The sequence below is a fragment of the Bison bison genome, unplaced genomic scaffold (assembly GCF_000754665.1).
Source record: "Bison bison bison isolate TAMUID 2011002044 unplaced genomic scaffold, Bison_UMD1.0 scf7180017864146, whole genome shotgun sequence".
NCBI classification, from domain to species: Eukaryota; Metazoa; Chordata; class Mammalia; order Artiodactyla; family Bovidae; genus Bison; species Bison bison.
The window spans coordinates 809636-821470 of record NW_011494718.1 but is presented as its reverse complement, the minus strand read 5'-3'; the positions used below and the strand labels follow the sequence as shown (position 1 = coordinate 821470).

The 11835-nt window shown below is 36.1% G+C and overlaps 1 protein-coding gene across 1 annotated transcript in view; it reads right to left on the bottom strand.

Moving 5' to 3' along the window:
* TLL1 (tolloid-like 1) overlaps positions 1-11835 on the bottom strand; it is a 332306-nt gene that overhangs the window by 111711 nt on the left and 208760 nt on the right. The window contains exon 9 of the mRNA XM_010840705.1: positions 5416-5531. Within this exon, the coding sequence (XP_010839007.1) occupies positions 5416-5531 (116 nt within the window). The remainder of the gene's footprint in view (positions 1-5415; positions 5532-11835) is intronic.

The following is an 11835-nucleotide window of genomic DNA, read 5'->3' as shown; positions in this document are numbered from 1 at the left end:
AGTTGGACTGTGAAGAAGGCTGAGCGCCGAAGAATTGATGCTTTTGAACTGTGGTGTTGGAGAAGACTCTTGAGAGTCCCTTGGCCTGCAAGGAGATCCAACCAGTCCATTCTGAAGGAGATCAGCCCTGGGATTTCTTTGGAAGAAATGATGCTGAAGCTGAAACTCCAATACTTTGGCCACCTCATGCGAAGAGTTGACTCACTGGAAAAGACTCTGATGCTGGGAGGGATTGGGGGCAAGAGGAGAAGGGGACGACAGAGGATGAGATGGCTGGATGGCATCACGGACTCAATGGACATGAGTCTGAGTGAACTCCCGGTGTTGGTGATGGACAGGGAGGCCTGGTGTGCTGCCATTCATGGGGTCGCACAGAGTCGGACATGACTGAGGGACTTAACTGAACGGAACTGAACTGAAATCATTCCCTATCTATGACTTTAAGACAATTGAGAGGATTTTTGAGACTCACAGGCTACTGTGATTCCAGGTTATGGGGAACTTGCCCAGCCTTTATATAAACTTATAGCTGAAACTCAGCAGGCCCAAACAGACAAACTGGTTTGGTCTCTAGATACTCAAAAAGCTTTTAAGGTTCTTCAGACTGCTCTCCTGCAAGCTCCTGCTCTGAGCTTGCCCACAGGGTCAGAATTTAATTTGTTTGTCACTGAAAGAAAAGGTATGGCCTTGGGAGTTTTGACACAACCTTGAGGGCCTCACCAGCAACCTATTGCTTATCTAAGCAGAGAATTAGATGTAACTTCACGTGGGTGGCTCCAATGCCTAAGAGTAATTGGGGCAGCAGCTTTATTAGCACCTGAAGCTTTAAAAATAATTAATGGATGAAACCTTACTGTATTGACTTCTCATGATGTGAGTGGAATCTTAAATTCTAAGTTTAATATTTGGATGACAGACAGTAGGCTTCTTAAATATCAGTCACTATTGTTAGAAAGACCAGTAACTAAGCTTAAAGTTTGTGGAAATTTAAATCTTACCACTTTCCTTTCTGAGAAGGAAAATGAAACACCTGATCACGATTGTTCCCAATTTCTAACTTTAAACTTCAAGAAGATCTAATGGATACCCCATTAGACAATCCTGACATGGAAATATTTACAGATGGCAGTTCTTTTGTTCGGGATGGAAAGCGTAAAACAGGTTACGCCATGGTTACTGCTGAACAGGTTTTAGAAGCAAAATCTCTCCCCCAGGGAACCAGTACTCAGCACAGCTTGTGGCTCTGACTTGAGCTCTAGAGTTAAGCAAAGGGCAGCGGGTAAATATCTACACTGATTCTAAGTATGCTTATTTGACTTTACATGCTCATGCTGCAATATGGAAAGAGAGACAGTTTATAACAGCGACAGGAGAACCTATTAAACATTTCAGAGAGATCAAGAGACTTTTAACTGCTATATGTTGTCCTAAAGAAGTAGCTGTTATGCATTGCAAAGGGCACAGCAGGGATGGGAGTAAAGTAGCCAATGGTAATCAGCTGGCTGACTGTCAATCCAGAAAAGCAGCACTTTAGGAAAGCCCTTCACTACAGACGCCTTTGATCTGAACAGGTCCTGTGGAACAGGAAAAACCACAATATATTGAGGAAGAATTAGGAAGATACGAGAAAAGAGGAGCAAAGATTACTGATAAAGGATGGTTACATCTGAGGATGGACAATTAATAATTCCTGAAAGTGCTCAATAGAAAATTCTTAAGGGTTTACACCAGAGTTTTCATTAGGGTGGAGAGAGTACTTACCAGATGGCTTCTCGTTTGTTTGAATGTAAAAATGTAATGAAAACTCTAAAGAATATTATCAAAAGGTGTGAGGTTTGTCAGAAAAATAACCTAAGGACTGAAAAGCTAGCAAAATCTGGGTTACAATGAAATGGAAAGTATCCTGGAGAGGACTGGGAAATTGATTTTACTCATATGCCAAAAGCTAATGGATATTCTTGCTTACAAGTTTGGGTGGATACTTTTACTGGATGGATTGAGGCTTTTCCCTGTAGTAGTGAGCAGGCTAAGGAGGTTATAAAGGTTTTAATCCATGAAATTATCCCCAGGTTTGGGCTGCCACAGAGGCTTCAGAGTGACAATGGCTCCGCCTTTAAAGCTGCTATAAATCAGGGGGTGTCTAAGGCTCTAGGAATAGAATATCACTTACACTGTTCCTGGAGACCCCAATCCTCAGGAAAGGTTGAAAAAGCTAATGACATTATCAAAAGACATATGTGCAAATTAAGTCAAGAAACGCAGGACAATTGGATTAAAGTCCTACCCATAGCTTTAATGAGGGCTCGAACTGCCCCCAAAAAGGAGGGACTGTCCCCCTTTGAATGTATTTATGGAAGGCCTTTCTTATGCACAGACATTGTTATAGACCCCAAAGCCTTGGAATTAACTAATTATGTAACTCAGCTCTCAGCTTTTCAACAGGCATTAACAGAACTCTGGTAGATGGCTCCTGATCCAGCCTCTTGAATCAAGCAAGCCTCTATTTGAGCCAGGAATTGAGGTCCTCATAAAAACATTGGGGTTTGGGGCTCATCCCTTGAGCCCCTCTGGGAAGGCCCTTACCAGGTTATTCTTTCTTCTCCTACAGCTGTCAAAGTGTGAGGAATTGATTCGTGGGTACATCACACTCGAGTTAAGAGGTGGCACCCTGACCAGAGCTACGTGACTTCATTTTATGTCTTTACTTTCTATGCTTTGACTTTGCACTTTTTAAATGGGCCTGATAATCTATGTGAGCCTATGTATGCTGACTCCAAAAATCCTGAGTCTGCCGTTTGAGCCTCAAGACAATGCCTTCCTGTCCTGGACTCAGTCCTACGCAGCATTTCACAATCAGTCTAACTGCTGGGTGTGTGGAGCACTCCCCTTTTCATCAGTGGAAGGCTTCCCGTGGTGGACATCTCCACTTCAAGGAAAGACTTTCTCCAAGTCTGCAAATACTTTTAACAACAATCGCATGTGATGCCTCTTCTTAAACTGATGATATCTAACAATCCTAAGATGGACTGATGTAACTCTGGACATAATATGACTTTTAATTTGATTTTAACTTGTTTTAAGGACTATTTTGCCTTGCATCTGTAACTGTGTAATTGGATTTGTTTCTAGTCGCATGAAGGCTTTTAAGTTACAAATGGTTGTCCAACCTCCTAAGAGTGCCACAGCCTCTTCCAAATATTACTTAGGGCCCCTGGATCAGAGACCCTTAATATGAGGGTTAGGGGAATATATTGCCTCAACAATTTAGGGACCACACCCCTAAATAGCAGGAAGTAGTTATGGAATGAAAATGACGCCCCTTTCCCTTAGCAACATAATTCTCCTAAAGGAAAAGAGGGGAATGAGAAAGTCATTTCCTAGGGAGGTTGATAAGAAGTCTAGGGGTCCCCAAGGAGAGAGGGGTCTGGAATTCTCAAGGAGGAAGAAAGGACAAACTTTTTTTCCTCTACATTCCTTAGGATTATATAACAATAATGTATCCTGCTTGAAGACAGTCTCTGGAAAAAACCCTTCTGGCTAATCCTATTATCTTAAAATGTAAATTATGGGAGTAGGTCTAGCGAAGTCTTTACAACCTCCAGACATTCTTTTGATTCACTGTAATAACTAATTAGAGAGTATATAACTCCATGGCTAACACTAGCAAGGGGGTACTCTTTCTGCCCCCTTCTGATGCCTATGTCAGAAGCTTTCTCTATCTTCTTTATACTTTAATAAAACTTTATTACACAAAAGCTCTGAGAGATCAAGCATCCTCTCTGGCCCCAGATTGAATTCTTCTCCTCTGGAAGCCAAGAATCCCGGCGTCTTTGCATCGTTCAGCAACAACCTTTCAGTGTTTAGTGACTAAGTCATACCCGACTTTCATAAACCCATGAATTGCAGCCCTCCAGGGTCCTCTGCCCATGGGATTTTCCAGGCAAGAATATTGGAGTGGGTTGCTATTTCCTTCTCCAAGGGATCTTCCTTACCCAGGAATCAAACCCACATTTTCTTCATTACAGGTGGATTCTTTACCACTGAGCCACCTAAGAAGCCCTAAGCATATAAAGAGTAGAGTGTATTTTTTATTTGATTCTCTGGAAGACTTTATGCAAGACTATATTTATTTCTTACTGGGATGTTGGGTAGAACTTATTCATGAAGCCATGTAGCCTGGGTTTTCATTGTCAAGAACTTTTTGACTAATAATTCAAATAAACAGTAATTTGATTTCTCCAGTGGTTATAGAAACATTCAAAATTTTAATGTCTTCTTGAATAAGAGCTTACTAAGTAATATTTTGTAGTGATTTTCCCATTTCATTTACATTTTCAAAGTTATTGGCATAATGTTCAAAATGTTCTTTTGGTGTCTAAAGCATCTATGGTTATAACAATCATTTTATGTTAATTACTGGATAATTGTGCTTTCTCTGTTAATCTTTTTTTCTTGATCTTTTTCATCCATTTCTCTAAATTGTTTTCTAAATCTAATTGTTTTCTAAATCTATTTTCTAAATTGTTTCAAAGTACCAACTTTGTCCATACTTTGTACATATAGTTTCATGCTTTTAAATTTATTTTTTATTTCTTCCTTTATGTACTATTCCATTTATTTTATTGCTCCTTTTCCTAGTGTCTTTATATGGATGTCTATCTCTTTAGTTTGGAGTATTTTTTATTTCCTAATATGAGTATATAAGTTTGTGATATTCCTTCTAAATACACTTTAGATATATCTTGCTGCTAAGTCACTTCAGTCGTGTCTGACTCTGTGCGACCCCATAGACAGCAGACCACTAGGCTCCGCCATCCCTGGGATTCTCCAGGCAAGAACACTGGAGTGGGTTGCTATTTCCTTCTCCAATGCATGAAAGTGAAAAGTGAAAGTGAAGTCACTCAGTCGTGTCCAACTCTCAGTGACCCCAAACTGCAGCCTTCCAGGCTCCTCCATCCATGGGAGTTTCCAGGCAAGAGTACCAGAGTGGGGTGCCAGGGCCTTCTCCATTGGATGTATCTTACAGACTTGCAATTCTCAGTACTTTTGTTATAATTGAAAATAATTTCTAATTTTTATCATAATTTCTTCTTGAATGAATGGGATAGTTGATATATATTTTTCAATTTTAATATGTGTGGGATTTTTCTAGTTATCTTTCTGATACTGATTTTTAACTTAATTCCATTGTGTCTGAGAATATAACTTGTATTATGTCAACCCTTTTAGATCATTTACTATTTTTTTCAAAATTATATCTTTCAAAAAATTCCTGGAGCTTGAATAATACCCATCATAAATTTTCTGAGCTATTCAATTAATCAAATAAGAATAAAAAACAAAGTAAAATATATTTGAAAGAAGATGAACCTTTGCATCTGAGACTAAAAGAGAACAGTTGATGGGATAAACTACCTTCTCTCCTGGGGTCACAGAGACTCTCCAGATGCAGTGTGTATAAGATGGATAGCCATTTGGAAATCCTGGGGAGGAAAGATTACCATTGGATTCTTGTAAGGTTTCTCCACATGCTGAAAGAAAGAAAAAAACAACATATGTTTGATTTTTTTTAATGAAAAAGATAAAATTATTCATTATTTTTTATAAGAGACATTTGCATCCCTAATGAATCTTGAGCCTTTTGGTGTTAGAGAAGGATATATATTTGTATAACACTTTTCCTTTATAAGTAATTTTTAAAATGTCTTTCTTACTAGAATTTCAGTATACTTAAAGGGATTGCTATAGCTAACCATATAACAAGATTATGAGATAAATAACCTGATGAAACACAAAATTCTTCCTTATGGAGACATTTCTCATTCATTCCCAAGGAGCAAATAGCCAACTTATACATCACCCATACTCAGATTCAAGCCAGTGGGTACCTATTTGATGTGATTCTGGGACCTCATAAAACATTTTATTATTATATTTGGTGTACAGTGAAGTTAATTTTAATAATGAATATTGTATCAAAGTTGGGAAAAATAAAATGTAAATAATAATGAATAAATATGCCGTAAAAGTGGTGCCAAAATGACACACAATGAAATATTTTTTTCAAAATAAACTGGAATAAATTGAAACATAAAACATTATGGAAGACAAATTTTCCAATGAGATATAGATATTTATCTATTCTCTGTTTTCTCCCTATTATAAGTAGAAATGACTGGGAAAGCAATTTTATTTTTCTTTTACTACCCTTATCTACTGGAGAATCCCATGGAGAGGAGCCTGGCAGGCTACAGTCCATGGGGTCACAAGAGTTGGACACGACTTAGCGACTAAACAACCAAACAACCAACAACCCTTATCTAACTTCTTGGTAGTAATTATCAGTCATCTGATGTAGCAAACAGTCAGCTGTACGGCCTCAAGATCAGTATGACTAATATCTATAGGCCAATCCAACAAAGGCAAGGTCAGAGGATAATTAGCTCACTGGTTCAGCCAAGGTTTGTAGTCAGAAGCATTCTACAACGGACTGTCTTGTTGCTTTTGCAAGACATGATCTGAGTCAAATGAATCTAAGCTGATTTAAGTATCCTTAATTCATGAACAATTCCCATACACCAGTTAGTTTATATAAATATTTATATAAAGCTGTTTATAACTTTCATTCAACAGTTTGAAAGAATAACTCCTTCCTTCTGAAGAAGACTGAAATAGAACCTGATATATTACCATATTATAGAGCCAGCAGGTGAACTCTAGCAGGTGAACTCTTGTCTCATCAAAACAATACATTATAAATGGCTCTGCATATCTTGATTTAAATGAAGAAACAAAAATAATGGCTTGGAAGACATAAAATAGAGATGTAAAAAGAGTTTGATATGATATAAATATTTATGCAGCTATGAAATTAAAAGACACTTGCTCCTTGGAAGAAAAGCAGTGACAAACCTATACAGTGTATTAAAAAACAGAGACATTAACTACAAAGGTCCGCATAGTCAAAGCTCTGGTGTTTCCCATAGTCATGTATGGATGTGAGAGATGGAACAATAAAAAAGGCTGAGCACTTAAGAACTGATGCCTTTGAACTGTCATGAGGGAGAAGACACATAAGAGTCCCTTGGACAGAAAGGTGATCCAACTAGTCAATCCTAAAGGAAATCACCCTGAATACTCATTGGAAGGACTGATGCTGAAGCTGAAGCACCAATAGTTTGGCCATCTGATACAAAGAACTGACTTATTGGAAAAGAGCCTGATGCTGGGAAAGATTGAAGGCAGAAGGAAAAGGATAACAGAGGATGAGATGGTTGGATGGCCTCACAGACTCAATGGATATAAGTTTGAGCAAACTCCGGGAGATGGTTTAGGACAAGGGAAGCCTGGTATGCTGCAGTTCATATGGTCACAAAGAGTCGGACATGACTGAGAGGCTGAACAACAACAAATAGTGTTTGTACAACAAAATAAATTTAAAATAAGAGCAAGCAATATTTATTCTGATTAACAGGTAGATAGAAGCAACTTGAGAATAAAAGAAAAATGCTCAAGGTAAAAATATATAATCAGCACTTTTCATGAATCATCTAAGGATACTTGATAAATGTGACATTACAAAAACCCTTAGAAAAATGAAAATTTGTTAAGATTTATTAATGCAACCAATGTGCTTCTAATTATGATCAGTTTAGGTGCTAAATAGCCATTGGGGGATTTAGTGTGTTTCAATGAAAAAAGCTACAATTTACAGCAATTTAAAAATAAATTCTGTAATTCTAAGCCTCATAGAATGTTGGTACTGGATTTCCTCAAGTGGAATTAAAACAATTAACTCACAATTGTAAACAAACATTATTATACTGATAAAGTGGTAAAACAGAAAGCTCTCTGAAAGGCAAAAAAAAAAAATGAATATAGTTCAAAAATCTAACAAATGTATTATATAACACTTACTTATAATGCAAGAAGTGTGGACAACAGTTGCCAAGTTGTAATCATTTGTGCATTTCCCTCAGTACATGTGGCTATCCCAGGCTACCTGATCCCTATTTCAGAAGATTCTCATAAATTTTCCTGGGCATTTGTTCATTCATGTTCAGGTATAAAAAATAATTTTATAACTAAAACAACTAAAGGAAAATTATCAAGGCAAAGATGGCACTACTAAGTTAAATACATAGTCGCTTCATCTACACAGTAATTTATTTAGTATATGGATGAGAACTGAGAAGTTTGACTCATGGCATAATCCCTTGTTATGTCATACAAGCAAGTCTCAAAACCTTCAACCTCAGTTTTCTGTTCTTTAAAGTGGCTATCTCATTAATATGTACTTCATAAAGTTGTTTTGTAGGGGTCAAGTATTGTGATGCTCAAAGTCCTCTATTTAACACTTAGATACCTCTGACACAGGTAGGGAAACTGTGGGCTTAATTTTTATAATGTATCTTTGAGCTATAAAAACCCAGTCTTATGTAAGAGAAAAAAAAAACATAAAGATACAAAGAAAAATTATCATCAGTCTCCCAATAAAAATCATTTTAAAAACAATATACAAATTGAATTTTCATCTCTGTAGGCTGATGACATGATCTTATATGTACAAAACCATAAAGATTCCACAGACAAAAAAAAAAACAAACTGTTAGAAGTAATAAAAACAATTATACAAAATTGTAGAATATAAAATCAATACACAAAATTCAGTTGCATATCCATTAACTATCAATAAACAATATGAAAATGAAATTAAGAAAATAACTCTTTTTATAAGAAACCCCCCTCAGTAATAAAATATTTAGGAATGAAAGAGGCAAAATAAACTTGAGGCAAAAGACATGAAGATTGAAGACTACTAAACATTGACAAAAGAACTTTAAGAGGACACAAAGATGTGTTCATGGATTGGAAAACTTAATATTGTTAAAATATTATCCATCCTAGTCAAAGCATGGATAAATTTCTAAAATTCAATGCAATCCCTATCAAATTCCCAGTGGCATATTTTTGTAGAAATGGGAGGAAAAGTCTTAAAATTCATGTAGAATCACAAATCCTAAATAGCCAAAACAATGTTGAGGGAAAACAAAAAAACAGAGCTAGAAGCTTCATTGTTCTTAACCTCAAAACATACTACGAATTGAACCAACACAATATTGTAAAGAAAAAAAAATTTTAAAAAAAGTATGATACTGGCATAAGAGAGGCATATAGACCAATGGGACAGAATAAAGAGCCAAAAATAAACCCACACCTAAACAGTAAAATGGGATCTTTGATAAAGGTGCCAAGATCTTTCAATGGTGCAAAGATAGTCTCTTCTATAAATGGTGTTAGGGAAACTAGATACATACATACAAGAGAATAAAATTGAACCCATTTTTCCACTATCCACAAAAATCAACTCATAAGACTGATCTATACATCAGTGTCTCTTTTGTGTCTCGTACACAGGGTTATTATTATCATCTTTCTAAATTCCATATATATGCATTAGTATACTGTATTGGTGTTTTTCTTTCTGGCTTACTTCAGTCTTACGGACTCTGTTGGAGAGGGAGAGGGTGGGAAGATTTGGGAGAATGGCATTGAAACATGTATAATACCATGTATGAAACGAGTTGCCAGTCCAGGTTCGATGCACGATACTGGATGCTTGGGGCTTGTGCACTGGGACGACCCAGAGGGATGGTATAGGGAGGGAGAAGGGAGGAGGGTTCAGGATGGGGAACACATGTATACCTGTGGCGAATTCATTTCGATATTTGACAAAAAAAATACAATATTGTAAAGTTTAAAAATAAAATAAAATTAAAAAAAAAATCAACTCAAAGTGGATTAAAGATCTAAAAGTAAGACCCCAAATTGTAAAATTCCCAGAAGAAAAACATAGGTGAAAAACATAACAGAGGTCTTGGCAATGATTGCTTAGATATGAAACCAAAAGCACAGATAATAAGAGTGAAAATAGACAAGGGGGACAACAGCAAGCTAAACAACTATGTAGCAAAGGAAAGAATTGATAAAATGAAAAGAAATCTTTGGAATGGAACATTTGCAAATCATGCATCTGATAAGGGGTTATTATCCAAAACACAGAAGGAACTTACCAAACAAACAACAAAACAAACCCCAAGTAACCAAATTTTAAAATGGGCAAAGGACTTGAATAGACATTTCTCCACAGAACACACACAAATGGCCAATAGATACATGAAAAAAGTGCTCAATGTCACTAATAATCAGAGAAGTGAAAATCAAAACCACAATGAGCTATCACCTCACAATGGCTGGTTGGCCATTATTAAAAAAACAGAAATAGCAAGTGTTGGTGAGGATGTAGAGAAACCACTTTACACTACTGTTAGGAATGTAAAATGGTGCAGCCACTGTGGAAAACAATGTGGAGTTTCCTCAGAAATAATAAATAGAACTACCAAATTATACAGCAACTTTACTTCTGGTAATTGATGCAAAAGAATTGAAAATAAAGTGTTGAAGAAATATGTATACTCACATATTCATTTAAAGTATTACTGAGAGTAGCCATAGAAACAAACTGCCTTATCATTAGATGAATGAATAAATAAAACATGGTGTATGCATACAATGAAATATTATTCGACCTTAAAACAGAAAGAAATCTGTCATGTGCTACAACAGGGATGAACCTTGAGGACCTAATTCTAGTGAAATAGGCTAGGCATACACAAAAAGACAAATATCACATGAGATTTCTAAAGAGTTCTGCTGTTTAACAATGTGTACATAATTGACAGCACTGTACTGTACAATAAAATTTTGTTAATAGGACATATGTTATATGTGTTTCATCAAAATTTAAAATTATTAATAATAAAAAGTAAACCTAAATATTGTATGATCCATCTCACTTGTGCAACAGATGGTTCTCATGTGTGCTTTACCTTCCAAGATAGAAAATTGTTTTTGAATTATATAAATGCTTCTTGGATTGTGTGTGGCTGAGAAATTATTACAAATTCATATGTTATAATAACATGATTAAATTTATAGTTGTTTGTATTCCCATCTACAGATATTTTTTGTAGCAAATGTCTATAATATCCACCAGATATCAGGATTGAGAATAACTTTTCCATATTCTAAAAGAATATCTTTATAATGTTACTAACTCAAAAAAAGTACAATAACTTGTAGTAGACAAATCTCTTCCCTCAAAATCTTGATAAACTATAGAGTAGGGAAAGAAATAAAACTATATCTAAACAACTTAGCACTACCTAATTAATTTCATACATCCATTGCTCTCTCAAACTTCTAAATGTAATAAATAAAATATAGATTTAAAATGATTTTAAGGTAAGAAATGTTAAAATGAAATACTGTCATCTGAGCCATAATGGTGAAATTAATTACTGAAATATTTTAAAATATATTTCAACAGTAACTCCCTAGCCAAGTCCGATACCAGTTCCAAGAAGTCTTCCTCATTCCATGGTGCAGCTCAGTTCAGGTACCCCTCTCAGAACTGCTTTAGCATCCTTTTACTGATGAGATTTACTTCCTTGACAAGTAACATTGTCTGGAGAATTGTACAGATGATTGGCTATTTGTGTGCATAATCTGTGCTTCCTTCTACCTAGCCATGATATCTGGTGTAGTACCTTTCACATATTAAAGCAACTATTTCATTCATACAGCAACTACTTACTGAGCACTTAATTAATATTTAATTGATATGTAGATGCTGCTGCTGCTACTGCTGCTAAGTCGCTTCAGTCGTGTCTGACTCTGTGTGACCCCATAGACGGCAGCCCACCAGGCTCCCCCGTCCTTGGGATTCTCCAGGCAAGAACACTGGAGTGGGTTGCCATTTCCTTCTCCAATGCA